Source organism: Rhinolophus ferrumequinum, chromosome 8, assembly GCF_004115265.2.
Source record: "Rhinolophus ferrumequinum isolate MPI-CBG mRhiFer1 chromosome 8, mRhiFer1_v1.p, whole genome shotgun sequence".
Taxonomy (NCBI): Eukaryota; Metazoa; Chordata; class Mammalia; order Chiroptera; family Rhinolophidae; genus Rhinolophus; species Rhinolophus ferrumequinum.
The window spans coordinates 28,708,295-28,727,871 of NC_046291.1; the positions used below are offsets into that span (position 1 = coordinate 28,708,295).

Sequence of the window (19,577 nt, forward strand, 5' to 3'; positions counted from 1 at the left end):
AAATTAGAACATAGACTGTGGATTAGGTAATGGTATATAAATGTTAAGTGTTCTGATTTTGATAATTATACTGTAGTAATGCATAAGAATGTATTTGTTCTTAGAAAATACAAACTGAAGTGTTTAGCAGTAAAGGAACATGATGTCTCCAACTTTAAAATTGTTCAGAAAAAGAAAATAAGATGCTGGGAGATAGAGATTAGAATAAAATGCTAAGATAAATGGCAATAAATATACTATTTTTGTAACTTTTCTGTAAATTGAAATTGTACTAAAACTAAAAAGTTACCAAAAGAAAAAAATAGAAGGAAGGTAACTATTTAAATGTTAAAAAACACAGCTAGTGAAACCCAACAGCAAACAGTACTAAATGGCACAGTGGTGAAGGCACTTTCATCAAAATCAGACATAAGACAAGGGATGCTCACTATAATTTTCTTACATTATTGCATTAGCTAATAATGTAATAGGATTACAAAATGAAATACAGTGGTACCTCGGTTTTCGAACATCTCCATTGACGAACATTTCAGTTTACGAATGCCGTAAATTTTATGGATCTATGTTATCATTAGGTAGTAAAATTCATGCTAAATTTGCAGTTTTAGGGGTTGATTTTAAAGGTCTGGAACAGGTTAATCAATTTTCTTTCTATGGGGAAACCGTGCCTCGGTTTCAGAACTCGAACGGTGTTCCAGAATGGATTACGTTAGAAAACCTAGGAACCACTGTAATTAGTATATTGGAAAAGAAAAAAAAAAATCTTTTATTTTCAGAAAATCCAAGAAATACACTAAGAATTATGAGAGCTGGATAAGAGGATTTGGTAAAAATTATTAATTACACAATAACTGCATATAAATTGAAAGTTTTTTTAAATACTAGCAATAGTCACTTAGAAACAAAAATGATTTTTAAAATCCCACCAAAACAGTAATAAAAATATAATAATTACAAATAAATGTAACAAAGTACAGGACCTAAATGGAAAAAAAGTGATCAAAAAATTTTATCAAAGGACAGAAAAAAAGAACTAAAACAAACATGGAAAGACATTTCCCATTTCTGGATAGGAATAATTATAAAAATGTCAATCTATACCAAATTAACATATAAATTGAATATGATTCCATTAAGACTAAAATAGAGGGTTTTTTTAAGGAGGATATGGTCAAAATATTTTTAAAGTTTATATGGAAGAATAAATACTCATACTAAGAATAGCTGAGAACATACTTTTTAAAAGGAAACACAGTGAGAGGGGATTTGCCTTAGCAGGTAATATTAAACTTCTAAAATAAAAACACTTTGGAGTTGACACAGAAATCGATAAGTGTAAAAGAATTGGAGAATCTACAAAAGATCCAATTCAGTGGGTAACATTTATGTTGGTATAAGTGACTTTCCACCCAGAAATAAACAAAATCATATATTTTTATACCTAATATTGTTATAGAATATATATTCTGTATTCTACACATGTTCTATTAGACAGAATATGTGTACATTCTACATTATAAAACAGAAAAACTAATTACCAATGTATTAAAGATTGAAATGTAAAAAAATAAAACAAGAAACGTATTACAAGAGAATTTTTAGTTAATATTTTTATAAATTTGAAGTGAGAGAAAGCGTATTTACAAAATAGAAAATCCAGAAGCTATAAACAAAAGCTATTTGTTTGACCCAACATTATTGAGTACAATAAGGTTGATGAAAATTATAAATCTGTATTTTCTAGTACTCCCACCTGAAAGAAAAATAGGAATAATATTATGTTAATAAGATAAAAAAATAATTGTTTTCCTAGAAAAGGTTAACAAGGAGGAGTTTTTGGAAAGTAATATGGGATAAGACCATGAATCAGACAATAAACCTAGAGAAAAAAACGTGGTGATTAGGACAGGACAGAATGGAGGTAAAAGAATGCAAAGGAGCTCAAATAACAATTTAATGCCAGAATTCACTACTCTATTAGAACATCTCAACAGTACACCTGGGGTGAATCTCTGATCTAAGCAAAGAGTATTTAAATGTATAACTACCTGTTGTGTTATTTGCCATACCATACATGTAGTATCTCTGGAACCAGAAATCAAATGTATTCCACAGTAATCAGTAGCTAAACAAGTCACAATATCTGTAAGGAAAAAAATATTTTTTTAAATAAAATATCTTGGTTTTGCTGAAACAGAAAAGGGCAATTTTAGTTTAAGTTTGAACTCTTACTAAATTAGTTGTTCTAAAGGAGAAATACAGGACTGGCATTGGAAAAGCACTGGGTAAGAGTAACACAAAAGCAGAAGTATTAAAATGGCGTAGGAGAACTTTCTTTGAGGCCACCCTTCTTTGAGAGAGAAGAGTAGAAGTAGGGTGGGAAAATGCCTGTCAGAATCTTGGCAGCAGCTCAGGAAGCTTGAAATGGGCCCCCAGTAAATTCTGATATGCTTGTCTATTTCTCTCATCCCGCTTCACCTTCTACTCCCACTGGGCACTGCAATCCTATACAATATGTGACCTTAACCAAAATAGTACATATTACACTGTAAATTCACAATATAAAATACATTTTTACTAAACTACAAACCTGAGCTAAGTGATATCTTAGGAGTCACTGGTACAGAATTAGCAGCAGACTCCATTTCCCTTTCCTATTAGGTTTACTAGGAAAAGATTTACTCAATGTTTTATTCTTATATTGAAGACTGAGACACTAAAGAGTAGCAGGTTAATGTACATTCAACAATTTTATCACTTTCATGTTTTACTATTAACAAAATAACAGGGCAGCTGATGCCTTATTCAACTATGACAATTTTTTTTCACCATTTTATCTTAAAATTCTTATTTTTATCAATCAATTTTTAAAAAGACTTAGCCTAACATCTTCCAGATACTATAAAGCTGTGCATGGTGCTTAATATACCCAAAATATATTAGGCATTCTTAAGGAAAGCATATAATATTCATAACACTGTTGTATCAAAAAGTTCAGTAAGCTTCAAAGGTCAAATTTAATGTATTTTTTATGAGGAGTATGTACTACTTTTATAGCTATAAAAAAATAGAGAAATTTTTGGTTTCGGGGGTGGAAAAAAGTTAATGCTTACCCATATGTCTGATATTGTGTGAAATAATTTTGCCTTTTGTAAGTGACATCACTTGAATGCTATTATCCCAGTGTCCAGCACTGAAAAGCAACTTCGCATCATGTGATACTATAAATAGTTTAGAAGTGATCTCCAGCCCTGGAGCAAAAGGACCATTCACACTACGCTGAGTTCTGTAAACACAATTAAATATAAGACTTTTCCTTAAAAGATCATTTAGACTTAATTATTTTTAAATGTCTCTAAAAAAAAAGTTTGTTCAATGTTCAATTTGAAATGTATATTAATAAATGATAAAGACTTTCAAAAAACACATTAATCTTTTTTATTCATATTTTTCATTAAATAAAAATTTATATAACAAATAGTCTTAATGGCTAAGCATAAGTAGTTGAGATAGGTGAAGGTGTGAAGATTTAAATCTTGCTTTTTAAAGCCAATTTAGTAAGATTGTTAATTCTGTAAAGAACAGCCTCAGAATATATACACAAGATAGGATATACTAGGACCAGGAATGTTGGAAATAAACTGAAAGAAGGGATCTACTACACAGGCAGACATATGTGTATCTAACAGTACTCAAGAAGATAATTTTGCATTCCCATCAAAGAAAGCATATGGATTTTATCTGCTTCCCATTGAACTATCTCTGCAGTTGGCCAATCTAGATTCTGCAGAAAGACACAAAGAAGTGATTATACTTCAGTGTGTGTACAGAAAATGAGGGCCAATTCTAACACTTCACCTCTAGACCTTTATTATTCAATATTAATTTGCTGAAGGTATGCTTTGTGCAAAGCACAACAGTACTAAGTCCTACATAGGAGGAAAACAAAAGACATTGCCTCTAATAAACACATAGCTAAAATAACTCAGAGTAAGGGAAACATCACCTGAACTTAAAATGTAACCTTTGGATATTAAAAAATAACTAAGATAAATAATAAATCCTTATTATATAAAACACATTGAGTCTTACTTTAAATAATATTATACAATAAAAATACAATTAAGCCTAAAAACTATGCATAATAATTTTTGCTTCCATAATGATCTGATAGTCATTATTTTGTCTGGAAGCCAATATCAAGTCAGGGGAAGGAAAAGAGAGAAGAAAGGAAGGAGGGAAGGGAGAAAGACAGAAACAATGGAAGGAGGGAAGGAGAAAATAAAAGAAAATCTGGATGGCTGCAATTACTACTTTCAAAATGAAACAATCAACCAATTTAGTTGTTTTTCCTGGCAATAGGGTACTGCCTGTACCTGATTTGCTTTAAATCTTCATTTACTTACTTTGGATTTGTCACAGATTGATCCTTGATGAATGTAAAGTAATTAGAAATGTTTCTGTCATAAGGCAGCCATCCATGGGTTCCAATAACGTAATTCATGCTTACTGTTATCTGGGGAAAAAAATGTGAAAATTAAATGAAAGACTAAAGAAAGAAGCAGAGAATAACCAAATACCCACATGATGTCAGTATTTAGGGGAAAATGCAGGATTATGTACTTAAAACATGAAACATATTAAAAAAAACATCTAAAACTAATTTAAATGGAAAAGTTCTTTGTTTATGTTATTGCAAGAAAAGTTGTCCAATGCATCTTTCTTGAGTGAGATTTATTTTCATCGTTTTTCAGTTTATTAACATCTATTAGTTGGCAGTCAGAAGTACAGTCAAGTCTTACCACATAAATATGATGTATATCATTTAGAATATAAATCAAGTAGAACTTATGAATTGTTAAGATTGCCCTTCTTAGTGAAAGTGATAATGAATATTTTCATTTAAAAATGAAAAGCATTTCCCTGTTAGATTACCACAAAAAAAAAATCAGATACCTTTAAAAATTCAGGTATTAAATCTGAAAAATCAGAAAAATTCTACCACTCAAGAAGTACTATTATTATTTTTGTATCTTTCTCAACCTTTTTTTCTGAGTAAACACACAATATGCATAATTAGAAAAATAGGTCTAATTTTGGATCTCTACTGTTCACGCTGGTATACTTACTTCATTTTTATAATTTCAAAGTGACAAAACTAGAATAACACAGACCTAGGTTTTGGTCTATGTGCCGGGTCCCAGATCCCTTACTTGCTAGCTCTGTGACATTGAGCAAGTTACTTCTGAGTTTTAATTTCTCATCTGTAGAAGGGAAACTTTAAAACTGCCTTTCTCACAAGATTATTAGGTGGATTAAATAACAAAATTCATCATGTAAAGTACTCATGAACATGTCCTGCATGTAAACCTTAATCAATTCTGTATTAGCTCTCATTTTCATTATTATTACTTCTTTATGATAAACTTTAATTTCTAAAAAGGTGTTATATCCTATTTTTCTTGTATAAAACTTCCTGGTATTTTCACATATTTATTATTCCAGATTAACTCCAGAATTATAGAAATTACTTAAAATAAAAGCTGTGTGAATAGAAGACACATTTTTATACTTGGTCAAATTCTATCGAAAAAAAATTTTTTTTAAGGCTTAAAAATTTATTTATTTATTTTTATTTTTTAAGTTGTAATGGCTATAGATACGGCAATGTGAAAACGGTGTAAATCAACTTACCAGTAACTCAGGACTGCCTTGAGTCATAAAAGAACGAGACTGATTTTTGGGGACAATGGCCTTTATTAATGGAATACCATCACTAATTCCCTATAAAATAAAAGACAGAGGTTCAGTGGCTGATTCTGCTTATCTTTATTAGGTGCAAACTATTGAAAACTTCTATTTCTTTAAACAGGAATGAACCCTGTGACATAGCATTTTACTCTATCAAAACATATTATCATTTAATTTTAAACATAGGAAAAGAATTATATATCATGTTTGAATAGCATACTTGGAACTTCTGAAACCTATCACCTCCTTGTGTTCCACTACTCTGCTGTTCAACAGAGATGTGGAGCTCAAGGAGCATTAGGTGTTTAGGATCTTTCCTTTTTGTTGGCCATACTGACATGAACATAAAACAGAAAATACAGACCATTAAATCATACATTTCTCAAATAAGTCAAATGGGAAATCTGATTATATTTTAGAGAAATTTCATTTCGGGTTTAACACTCAAAAAAATAGATCCATTCCGTTAACTGAGGCATTCCGTGCCACAACGACAGGACCAGAAAATAAAGACAGTTCCCCAGAAATCATCCGCCATTATCTTATTACAATATGAAAGAGAACAATGATTGGAACTAAGGCTCTTGATGTGACAACAGTTCAAAAAATATACCGAACATTTATTAGGTAAATTATAACCTAACATTATTAGGTTCATGCTATGTGCCAGGTGATATTCTAAGAGCTTTATGTGAACTAAATAATGAATTATAAACCACATAAATTCACAAATGATTAGACATGATGAAAATAATTTTATCAGCGTTACATAATACATATGGTATTACATGTCCATCAGATTATGGGTTAAATAGGGTGCCATGGGTTGCCCTATGTGCCGTAAAGAGTTAACATAGCAGGACTGAGACTGCATTCCTTGGAAAGGCCTGCCTGCAAGGTTGGCCCTTTGCTGGCATCTGAAAACTTGGCAGGCAAAGAGTTGCTTACACTGATTTAAAACTTACCCTCAGTAATGAGGGTGGCTCACTATGACTAAACTACCGTGTTTCCCCAGAAATAAGACCTAACCGGACAATCAGCTGTAATTTGTCTTTTGTAGCAAAAATTAATATAAGACATGGTCTTATAGTAAAATAAGATTGTGAACATAATATAATTAACATAATACAATACAATGCAATGCAATACAATACAATACATTATGCATATAATCCCGGGTTTATATTAATTTTTGCTCCAAAAGATGCATTAGAGCTGATTGTCCAGCTCCAGCTAGGTCTTATTTTCGGGGAAACACAGTACGTACCTGTACCAAGAATATGGCTTATGCTGAACACCTGCTTTTCTTCTGAAAGTCTGGAATTTTCACATATGCTAGGCAGAGGGTACGGATGTGATCAGCCAATAAAAATCTTGGCTGCTGAGTCTCTAATGAGCTTCCATGGTAGATAAAAACATGTTTTCACATTTCATTACAGGAAGAATTAAGCATTAACCGTGTGACTCCACTGGGAGAAGACTTGCACCTGGTTTCCCCTAAACTTGGTACCATAGGCCTTTGCCTTTTGTGGATGTTGCTTTGTATCCACTCACTGTAATAAATCGTAGCTATGATTACAGCTATATGTTGAAATGTTGAATCTGTGAGTCCTTTCAGCAAATTATCAAACCTGAGGGTGGTCTTGGAAACCCAGAACATTAGTCATCATTTCTAAGCATTATTTCTATGTGTTCACCTGAGTAAAATTCAGTATTATAACTCATACACACCATAAAAAAATTTACAGCAAATTATTAAGATTTCCAATGATACTGAACCTAAAAGACACATTACCATGATGCTCTTTCTAATACAGAGTTTGACAAACTAGGCCTGTGGGACAAATCCAGCCTACCACTTGTTTTGTGGGCTGTGGGTAAGGTAAACATGGGTTTACATTTTTAAATGGTTATATTTTAAGTGGGTATATATGTGTGTGTGTGTACATACATACATACATACATATATCTCTCTTGATTTTGCCTTTGGACTACCAAGTCCAAATTTTCACTATGTGGTCCTTTAAGGCCAACCTCTGCTGCACTGCATGAGAGTTACTGCTTTTTCTATGCACACCTCGAACCTATTCTTATTAACGTCATTTTTTTTCTTTTTGCCAAAAGAGTTAATATTATCTGTCCTAATCAAATTCATAGGTATAAATGCATTTTACATCCACATTCTGAATTATTCAAAATAATCCAATATGTATATTTAAATATTTGAATTTAAAGACACTCTTTCACTTACAGCATTAACTATCTTGTTTTACTTGATTACTCCTAATATTAGGAATTAACAATATGACTAATAAGTCATATTGGGCCACATTTTATATATAAACAGACATTATAGTTGAGTTATTTTAGATTCCCTCTAAATATCAGTGTAACTGTCACAAAAACCAATTTAAATAAAATTATTTATTCTTCCTTGCCACGAAAATGTGCAATAGTAAAGTCAAAAGAAATAGTTCAAACTATCACTCAGCAAACAAAAGCTTTCAATGACATTGTTTTACATATCCAAGAACAGATAATTCAAAATTATTTACTATTTTGGATTAAATATTATAATCCACCTCCTAAATTAAAAAAATAGAATGAACAATGAAGTGCATAGAATTAACTCTTTGATAGTACTATGTTGTATATTACCTCTACAAAAAATGACTTGAGTTCAGGGAGGTGTTGAAATAGGTTTAGGGTTGAAGTCTCTGTTTTGGTCTGCTTCTGCACTGCATCCTCTGCTGATAATCTAGGAGGGTGTGGTTCCTTCAAAATAATTTTAAGAAAAAAATAATTTCATAATTATATTAAAACATCTCTCATTGTATTCCTTCATACATACTGGGCTCTAACTACAATGGACTGCATACCATTCAATGTTGCCAATTCCAGGTCATTGCTTAGACTATTCCCTCAGCAGAATTCCTACCCTCTTCATTTCTAGAGAAACCCTACGACTACTCTAAAGTTTTACTTACTGATATCCTCCTAAAGTTCTAAGTCAGAATTAATTATTTTCTTATCTTATTTTCCTCAGTACATTACTTTATTTAGTTTTATTTAGCACTTATTTCTTTCTATGTTGGATTACACACAGTTGTTTTTGGTCTGTCTTCCCCAACTAGCAATAGGTATCTTAAAGTCAGAAAACACATCTTAATCATGGATTTTCAATACCTAGAACAATATCATAAATATGGTAGGTGTTTAACAAATGTTTGGTAAAATTAAATGCATTCTTCAAAAGTAAAAAGTTGTAATATGGATGAATCTCTACTTCCTGAAATAAGATAGAAATATCAGTACTATCAGAATCAAATTACAGATATTGCTGCATTTCTTTTCAAATAAATTACTCTTCCTTAACTTTAACGTCAGAGACATAGAATGGTACTACCTTTATAAATAAAAGGAAAATGAAAAATCAAATTAACATTCCAAAGGCACAAGTAAAGTGCAGAACAGAATTTTATCTAAAGTGGATTCTTCTATCTCTATCACAAAATATTAGATTACAGGTAATAAATGTGACAGCTGTAAGTACTTGAGTATTTAGCCCTCATTCATGCGTGTGCTTATTATTCAGTTATTTTAAATCAAAGGCTGATTTTTATGTAATTTTTTATGGTGATAGAAACCAATCAGCACTACTTTTGTAAAAAAAAAACATGAAAAATATTATGGTGCAAAAATACTACAGAATCTATTTCAAAGCCCAAATAAGTGTTCTGTTTTATTGTTACTTTTGCTTTCTGATTCAGTCAGCAGGACTGTTCCGTGAAAACCAATGTTGTAGGCTTCAAATAAACTGTTGTTAAGGAATAGTATTTAATAGTATTAAAACTTAGTCTGATAACTGACTATAAGCCAGAGTTTAGAAACACTATTGCTGTTAACATCTGTGGAGATTTCAATTCAACAAATATTTATTGCACCCATACTACATGCAAGAAAGATACAAAAATGTTTAAGAGAGGGCTGCTGTCTTTAACATTTTATAATATAGGGAGGCAAATAAATATACAATTAACTAAGGCAGAAAGTGTCATAATTAGGATATAAGTAATAGTCCATAAGAACATGGAAAGGTTCAACAAGGGAGCTTACAGCCATGAATTCAGAGGAAATATGAGATGGTAGAAAGGCTTTGGAGTTAGATACATCCAAATCCTGCCCCAGTCACATTCTAGTTGTGTAAACTTGGAAAAAGTAGTATTTGATTTCTCCAAGGCGTTATAGGCTAGGTATTAATTTCTATGAGGCTTGGCTTTATCATCTGAAAAATGAGGATAAGTGGATATTTACTGTGAGAGTTAGGTAAATCACCTATCACTGTGCTTAAATAAAAAAGTATCAACTTATTAAATGGGATATTATCGTGTATTCTTGATTTCTAAATTCATATGCCCACAAAGATCAAGATATCTTTGAAAATTAAGCATTCAGAAAGACATTTATTTAACTTCAGATACTAGCATGGGGAAAGAAATATAGTAATATATACATAATTTGATTTTATATGTTATATATTCTATAATTTGAGTTTTAGGACTAGGTTTGGGCTCTGGATGGTAAATGCCCCTTTTGGGCAGATGTCACCTACTAAGAAGTCTTATATATATATATGTATATAGAACAAGTCCTAATATAAAGACAGTTTTAATGGAATAATCTAACCGGTATTCAGAGTTAGGTAATTAAGAATTCCTTCTCCAATTAAATAAAGGAGGGAGAAATATCTCACCTGACGGGGCCTTGAACCTCACCATTATCTTTCTCAAAAACAACAAAATAAGGTTAATGGCTTTCTACGTAAATAAAGTTCTCTGTGATTTAAGAGTAATTGACTGTACCGTGTTTCCCCGAAAATAAGAGCTAGTCGGCCCATCAGGTCTAATGCGTCTTTGGGAGCAAAAATTTTAATATAAGACCAGGTCTTATATAATATAATAATATAACGTAATATAATATAGTATAATATAATACCGGGTCTTATATGATATATGACCCGGTCTTATGTAATTAATTTTTGCTTCAAAAGATACATTAGAGCTGATGGTCCGGTTAGATCTTATTTTTGGGGAAACATGGTATATGTGGATTTTTGACTACAATATTTTGCTATTTCAATATAGGAACAATCATTTAAATCTATTTTTAATAAGTGATAGTATATTTTTTCCAAATTCTAAATAATTCTGAAATAAGGTTTTAAATCATTAAATTCTTTGAAAATACTGGTAGTACTATTCCGCAGCAAGCAATTAAATTCTAGACTTCTTACGTAATTAATAATTTTTATGATTTACCTTTAACAGTTGACAAGGTGTCTGCCCAAAATTATTAATCATCCCTTCTAAGGCTTTTCTTTCTTTCTCATCTGTTAAGGCATCCAAGTCCACAGCTCCTAAAACCAGAAGCAGTCAACTCACTATAGCATGAAAATAAATCAGCAAGGCACACAAAGGATTAATAATGAGAGATTGATTAGTATAGTTTCATCAAAATATTATTCCATTCTTTAATTCATAAGAATTTACTGTAAAGAGGTAATTTTAAAAAACAGTAAAACTTCAGAATTAAATATTTATAAAAATAAATTCCATCCACTATTTAGAACTAAAATATTTTAAACAAATTTAACTGGTAGTCTGTAAACATTTCTCTTGGAAAAATACAAACAATACTCATAGTACACCTAATTGTTTACCTCATGATAGTCAAGCTGAAACAAGTGTAATAACCGCACAAAAATGCTGCTATAAAATACTGTTTATCTAACAAATGATGGGCAAAGTGATATTATAATTAACTGATTATACCCAGCCATACGTAATATGAATTATTACATGGCTAATAATTGGCCACACAACGTCAGTCTGATTTTAAAGTCTATGCTCCTAACCACCACGCTATACTATCTCCCTACAAAACTATTCTAGAATGAAAACATGCTTGTTTGTTTACCAACAGTCATGTGGGCTCTGCTCAAATTCATATAATTTCATACTATTCACAATCTTTACAACTATTACCTCTACTGCAGAATTATAAAAGATTACTTCTTAAGCCTTTCAAAACATTCCTAAAATCTTGACACTGAATAAACATTAGAATAATATCATCTTATTTATCAATTGAAGAATTTGTTATTTATAATTCTAAAGGCCTTCTTTCAAAGTCTGCTAACAATTTAATATTGAGTATTTAATGTAGGACACATATGGCCAGAGATCAAAAACTAATGTCACCAATAAGTGGCATTTATAATTAAATCTGCACATCACCTTAACTACTATTTTTTTTTACAAAAGTAGGTTTCATCTTTCAAATAGAAAGGATCACTAAAACTACTTTTTAAATAGTCTTTCTCATGATAAATAGATATGTACAAAATACCATGCATAAACACATATTAAATAATACTTTCTATCAATGTAATGCAAGAGAAAAAGAATATAGGCTTATACCTTCATAACTACAGTAATAGAAAACATTGAGTGCCTCCACTGCAGCTGGTCCCCTCTGTTTATAGCCAAAAATCAGATCTATCCATTCATGAAGATGAGCAGAAACATAATCAGACTCCTAGAAAAAGTATAAATGTAGTAATTACTATAGGGATACCTTCCAACTATAATGTAAAGATGGGTCCTTTTAAAAAGTAAAAGGAAATTAAACATTTCTACTCAAAATCTTACCACTATAAATAAAATTATCTCAAAATCATGTTAAACATTTATTCATTATCTACTACATACACTGACTATATTCTATCTCATACAATGCAGACATACTTATTGATATTTACTACATACACATCTCCTAAGTAACAGGTGAAGAAAATAACACAAATCTTCTAATAGCCCAAGTATTAACGACAAAAAATTATGATAGCTCTGGAATGCATCTTTGTTGTGAAATTTCCATTGAAATAATTGTCTAGAAATTCAATTCATGGAAACAATGAAAGCAAAATGGGGTGGATTTAAAGATGCTGCAAATTACTCCTTCAACCCCACTTCACCAAGAGGTAGACTCGGTGGCAGGCAAAGGCTTGAGGGACCTCCCGGAGCGCTCCCTCCAAGGTGGCTTGAAAGACAGTAAGGAAATTGTTACTGGAGATGGGAAAAAGGGGGGACGCATGTTTCAGTTACCCGAAAGTTAAAAAAGGGTACCCAATAAACTGGTGGATCTGGGGATGGAGATTTCCAGGTAGAATGTTAAGTGATAATTGGCTTCTTTTAGCTGCCTGTGATAAAGTGTGAGAAAAGTAAGATGAGTTTAAAAAAAAAAAAAAAAAGACACAAAAAACTGTTCGAGTTTTAAGCATAATTTTAAAAACTATAAAGGAGCCAGGTCTTGCTGGGTTCAAAATAAAATTATTTCTCATTTCCAGGATCACTAGAGAGCAAAGTCTCTCAAAGTGACAAATGGCCTAAGTCAATGATCAAATCAGTGTCACCTGTAAAATATGACCTCAGGCAAAAGTTTAGTCCGAGTGTGGCTATCAAACAATTTTTTGAGATCTCAGAGATTTAATGTTGTGCTTCATAGGCGCACTCAAGAGAAAATAGAGCATATTAAGAATGTTAAAGGGAATAAAAGAGACCATAGGCCCAAATGGTGTCACTTGTGCTAAGCCCCACATCAGCAAACCAAGACTTACTATCTAACCTCATTGCAGTTTCAACCTCTCCCAGGAATATGACCTTTAACCAGTCAATCTGGAATTATCTCATCAGCACTAGTGAGGTAATATGCATAACAGACCCCTGCCCAAAGGAAGGTGACCGTGCCTGAAACAATCCACTCTCTTAGAAACGTCTTTTTTCTGTCCTCTTCTGCCTATAAAAGCCTTCCGTTTTATATAGCATCTCAGAGCTCTTTTCTTCTTGCTAGATGGGACGTTGCCCAAATCCTGAATCACTGAATAAAACCAATTAGATCTTCAAATTTACTCAGCTGAATTTTGTTTTTTAACAAGAATTTTAAAACCATTTCCCTATAGTAGTCTCCCACTCAGCCCAAAGAACATAAAGAACTGTTTTGCAAAGTAATGTGGAATGGTTTTTGTCCAATAGAGTTGATGCATAAGAAACTCATAGTTTTTTAAAGAAATTATATTAGTTCAGACTGAAAGAGAATTTTGAGAGAGACAGAGAGAGAGAGAGAGAGAGAGAGAGAGAGAGAGCGCGCGCACTCGCGCGCGCGCTCTTTGGCTTCCAAGTTATTATCGTTAGGAAAGGCTGACAAACAATTTTTTCTCAATGGAAAAGAAGGAATGACTCAAACAGGTGGCATGGAGGGAGTGGTCCAAAAGCCCAAGGGTAGAACAAAAGAGCGATGGAGAAACACTCTCAGATAGTAGTACTAGATTATAATAAAGGAACTGAGAGAAGGTCTCTGCTGGAATTCTGAATTGCTATAAACTATTTACTGCTAGGTGCCTCTTGTTTTCTCCCCTCTTTGAATAAGATTGCATATTACAGTTCTATCCTTGTCACACCACTGCTATGTGGGGGCAGATAACTTGTTTCTTCACTCCACAGTCTTCTGATCCAGGAGGAGACACACCTGAGTAGTTTCATGTACACATGGATTTGATTTAGATGAGTAACAAGATTCTGGACTTGAGGCCTCATGCCTTAATGCAGGGATCAGCAAACTACTGACTGTGGGCCAACTCTTACTAGCTACTGTACATTAGTACAATACAGCCACACCCATTTTTTTGCACTACAATGGCAGAATTTTAATACACACTTCAGAGCCAATGAAAATATTTACTGTCTGGTCCTTTATAAAAAAAAGTTTAAAAATCCCTGCCTTAAAGAGATGAGACTTTGGGAGGGTCTTGAGAAGAAATATGCATAATTTGCGTGTTGGAGAATGTGAATAATGTGTGGCCAGAGAGCAGACTCTGTGTGGTGGATTAAAGATGGTTGCAAGTTCTCTCTCACTTCCACCATTGAGAGACAGAGTTTACTTTCCCTCCTTTTGAATCTGCCCTGATCCTGTTACTATTTAACCATTACAAGGTGACAGAAGTGATGCTGTGACAGCTCACAGCCTTAAGCCATAAGAAAGTGTGGAAGCTTCCACTTTTGTACTCTTGGGGAGCCCTGAGCTGCCATGTAAGAAGTCTGGCTACCCAGGAAGAGAGACCATATGAAGAGGAGATATCCTGAGATTATATAGAAAGGGAAAAAAGTCCAGCATCCCAATGCCTCAATGAAGCCTCCAGATGACTCTAGCCTCAGCTTACTCCAAGGGCATGAGAACTTCAAGCAAGACCAGGAGAATGCCCAATTGAGACCAGTTAACTCAAAGAATTGTGAGAGATAATAAAATGGCTATAGTTCAAAGCCATTAAATTTTCGAACAGTTTGTTACACAGCAATACATAACTGAAACAAAACTTACAACATCTTATTAATAAGAAGCATGTCTTTCTAAAATTTGGACCCCTACTGTTATGTCATAGATAATATAGAGGAAAGCATCTGAGAAGTTCCTAGTTATAAGTAACAGATTATTTTTCAGAGATACTTTATTTCACCTCCACCCCACCCCCATTTCCTTATTCATGCATATAGGGTTATTGCTTACAAAAGTATTACAATCTAATCCTGAATTTTGTAAATTTGATAAATTATGCATTAATGACAAAGAACGTTTCCAAGTATTGACTTAATTAGTTTCGCAGTCTGCAACATTTCACTTTTGATAGAGAAGTGGGCTACAATAGAGGGAAAAAAACACATCACTTGGAAGATAGTTAGTTATACAGTATCAACATTAAACTAGTCCTTCAATTACAAACTGGAAATTTAGCTAAAAGTATTTTTAAAGTAGCATTTAGAAATCAGTTATCTTAGTAAAAATTTACTGAAATCCTTCAGAGAAAAAGAAAAACTTATCCTTATTAGATCTGAAACAAATGAACTGCAAAACATCAAACTACACGAGCTTTGTGATTGGAATAGTTCTTATACAACAGTATTGAATTTTTTCCCCCCTCTATATCCATAGAACTGTACTATAACTACTATATTGGAAGATTCATAACCTCAAAATAAATTACTATGTAATACTGTCTAAACATCAAATATAATGGATTACAAATTAATCTAGAAAATTAATAGTCAGATATACTTTATTCTATCCTCTATAAAACACATACATCTTTATCTAATTAATCTCTCTAATAACTAAACACAAATATCTTACCAGAGCTTTCCTATGTTTATAGATGAAATCTTCAGCTGACTTAGCCCATTTGGGGAGAATGACATCATTTACTAGTTCTTTGGAAACTTGTAGACGACCCAAGTTAAATTCTAAGACGTATAAAATAAATGCATCAAGTTATTTTAGATTTAAATAAATCAAGTAAAACAAATATTAGGGCACATTCCTTAGTATAAACTGATTGTTTTTTTCTTCTTTAATTAAGAGTGAAAGATGAGTTTTCAATTAGCAATAGCAGGTCTTGGATAAACCTTATCGGCTATGATATTGCCACTGCGCAAAGCTAGAAGAGGGAATGATGAGAATCAAGTTCCCTTCTTGAGCTAAATTTACTGAACAGATGAAAATAATTACTATCTATTGGAATACGTTTATCAGCTGATTAAAGAGGTAAATAAAAATAAAATAGTTTTAAATTAGTTATTACAAGGTAAATCAGATTAATAACTTTTGTTGTTGTTGAGGAAAGTGAGGGAAACTATAGCTATGACTGAAACCTTAATCTGAACAAAAATACAGTATTAAATATTCTTTTTAAATGAAAAATAATTAACATAGTCCCTCTAACGGTTAATTTACAAAACATAGCTCCTTAGAGCTTTCTGGTTTAACTTATACCTTAAACTTACTCAATGGAAGAAGTTATGTATGTGTTTTATGGAAGAACAATATATTTATATACCACTATTCTAAGCAGATACTGACATCATACAGATTTGCTCATATACCGTATTTTGCTATGTATAATGCACATCTACATTTTTGGCCCAAACTTTCAGGGGAAAAATCTTTTAATTTTTTAATTCAAATTTTTATTTATTTACATTTAGGTATTTGTTTTTGTATTATAAAGGAATTTCAGCATTTATTTTTTAACATATCATGTAACAAAACCTTTTATGTAACAAATAATTACAAAACACAAGAACAGATACAAGGTACAAGCAATTTTATGTACCGGTAACAAATTTATGATATTTATGCGTCCTAGAAGGCCAAGAACTCTTCTTCGTTGCAAGTTCATCCTAAGTTCAACAAAATCGATTATAGTATTCCACAGTATTATTTTGCATACGGATATCGTTATTGATTTTTAGTTACACTTTTAACTCATAAGCAGAAATAAAAGAATTAAAAGCAGTTATATAGATATGGAATTAGTATTACTCATGTATAATGCACATCCTTATTTTTCCCTCACAAATTTGGGCAAAAAACAGTGTGCATTATATACGGCAAAATATCACAGTTAGGACACAGTATATTGACAAAATCATCACAAAGATGAGGTTTTCTTGTTCATACAGTGTGGGGAGGGAAAAGTATTAACACACAAGACCTTCATAAAAGAAGGTGCCTTAAAATATCGTGTGTCCCAAATAGGAGAGAGGTTAATGTCATAGAATGACAGGATACACAGGCTCTGTGGCTTTGTTAACCCAACCACCATATAGCAGATATTGTGTGTTTGGCCACCTGATAGCCATTCCTCCTTATGTGGTAGCAGAAACTTGATTTTATTCAGGTTGTCCATCCTGCCCTGCAATTCATGCTTTTGCAGGTGACTGGTGTAGGGGTTGGTATATAACCCAGGTCTGGTCAATGAAGGGAGGTTATGAGAAAGGGTTTCTCACTCTTAAGAAATGACAGAAGAATTAACAGTCCCACTTCTTTCTAACACACTGTTGTACCTGCCTATACCTAGAACTGTGTTAGTCATTTGTAACCATGAGAGGAAATACAAGAACAAAGACAAAACACTTACAATAGCAGAGTGGTTTGGGAAGAACGTGACTGGGATGATGTTGTTAAGCTGCCTGAAACTATCATATCTCAGGGTTTTTAATGAGAGAAAACACTAAAATTTTCTTGCACAACTATGAGTCGGTTTTATTAATATTTATTTTAGTAATTAACATAATACTAATATTAACATTTGTTGGCATTCTAACTAATATATGTTGCTTTCTCCCACCTAGCTCATTTCAAACAAAGAGGCAATGTATAGCTAGAAATGGAGGCCACCATGACAGTTGTGCAAGATAGCAACTGGCTCTGGTGAATGTCAGACATTGTCAAGCTAAGAGTACCGTAAATTCTGCATGCCAATTCAATCTGCTCACCCCTCCTATTCCAGATACCCTGCTTTAGGATACTCCAGTCCTACGGCTGACTAGGATCAGACTCAGTCAATAAATTCATGTGATTTTTGGAAAGTGACCAATTCTAACTGCCTTACTCTGAGAATCAGGTGCCCTGCCTCCGACAGCTTGTCTCAGAGTGCATGACCAAAGGACACGAAGCCCTATATATGCTTCTCCAGCCTGATAATTAATTTTACTGAGCAAGCAAAGGGCGAAACATTAACATTACATGCCAGGGGAGGAAAAATGAGTTGGTAACGTTCTCTTGACTCTGTGAAATTTCCCTAAAGAACACCAGTAATAACAATGTTGCCAACTTCCTTATTTGTGCTTAAACTAAATCTAAAACTACCTCATAGAAAAAGTATTTAGATATTTTTAAAAACTGTATGTAGCTCCATGATTCTCTGCTTCAAAAACATAATGATTTTTCAAATAGTGTGGTAACTTATGCCCTGTCATTTTTCAATTTGCCTCCTGTCTTCTGCTCTAAATCAGGAGTCTGCAAGCTTTTTATATAAAGGGTCAAAGAATAAGTATTTTTGGTTCTGTAAGCCCTATGACCTCTGTTGCAACTACTGATATCTGCCGTTATATTGTGAAAGCAGCCAGTCTGTATGTAAACGAGTTGCCTGGCTGTGTTCCAACAAAATTTTATTTATAAACACATGAATTTCCCAAAGATTTTGCCCATGGACCTGTAGTTTGCTGATCCCTGGTCTAAGTCTTCATCTTACCTAGTTCAAACACTTTTAACCTATGTGGGTATATGGCTGAATTAGTCTATGACCATTTTTGCTTTTCTAGTAAACATTGTATTCTGACAAATTTTCTTCCCAATTCAAATTTGACTCTTTATTCTTAGTTCATTGCAGCACTTCCCTGGCAGGTGAAACTGGGCATCAGTTAAGCCCTACCACTGACTAATAGACAGACAGAATGAACATTAAATAATCTAGGACATCACAAAAATGTCCTGAAAGATATTTTTCAGGATCCTCCACTGGACATGTTGAGTCAAATTTTTTATCTATTTCTTACGATTTTGATTTTCCAAAAACTCTGGAAAATAGAAGAATTCAGGAATAAGTTCCTTCACATCATTTGGATTGTCCATGAGAGCCTGCCAGGTAGCAGGGATGGAATGGAACTGTCGATCTGCACAATCAAACCTGCATGTGGAGATTGAAAGAGAATAGTGAATATTGAATGAGAACAATAGGCATGAAACAACCTTTAAACTCCCTTCAAGTTTCCTAATGATTAGAGTTTCTTTTTTCTTAATTTGCTGTCTTTAAGATAATCTATCTTTCATACTGTATTGGCAGGAACTAAATACTACCATTTTAATCACTAATATCATCTAGTTAAAATAGCTGAAAACCAAATCACAGTGGAGAAAATTTTCAAGTAATTAAA

At 32.7% G+C, this 19,577-nt stretch overlaps 1 protein-coding gene across 7 annotated transcripts in view; it reads right to left on the reverse strand.

Moving 5' to 3' along the window:
- The window catches only part of NBEAL1 (neurobeachin like 1), a 153,103-nt gene that overhangs the window by 18,967 nt on the left and 114,559 nt on the right, over window positions 1-19,577 (reverse strand). For all 7 annotated transcript variants that reach the window (XM_033111730.1, XM_033111733.1, XM_033111734.1 and 4 more), the window contains 9 exons: window positions 19,200-19,330; window positions 15,994-16,103; window positions 12,231-12,348; window positions 11,070-11,167; window positions 8,410-8,526; window positions 5,695-5,784; window positions 4,407-4,516; window positions 3,114-3,286; window positions 2,049-2,143 (listed from right to left, as the gene is read on the reverse strand). In XM_033111730.1, the coding sequence (XP_032967621.1) occupies window positions 2,049-2,143; window positions 3,114-3,286; window positions 4,407-4,516; window positions 5,695-5,784; window positions 8,410-8,526; window positions 11,070-11,167; window positions 12,231-12,348; window positions 15,994-16,103; window positions 19,200-19,330 (1,042 nt within the window). The remainder of the gene's footprint in view (window positions 1-2,048; window positions 2,144-3,113; window positions 3,287-4,406; window positions 4,517-5,694; window positions 5,785-8,409; window positions 8,527-11,069; window positions 11,168-12,230; window positions 12,349-15,993; window positions 16,104-19,199; window positions 19,331-19,577) is intronic.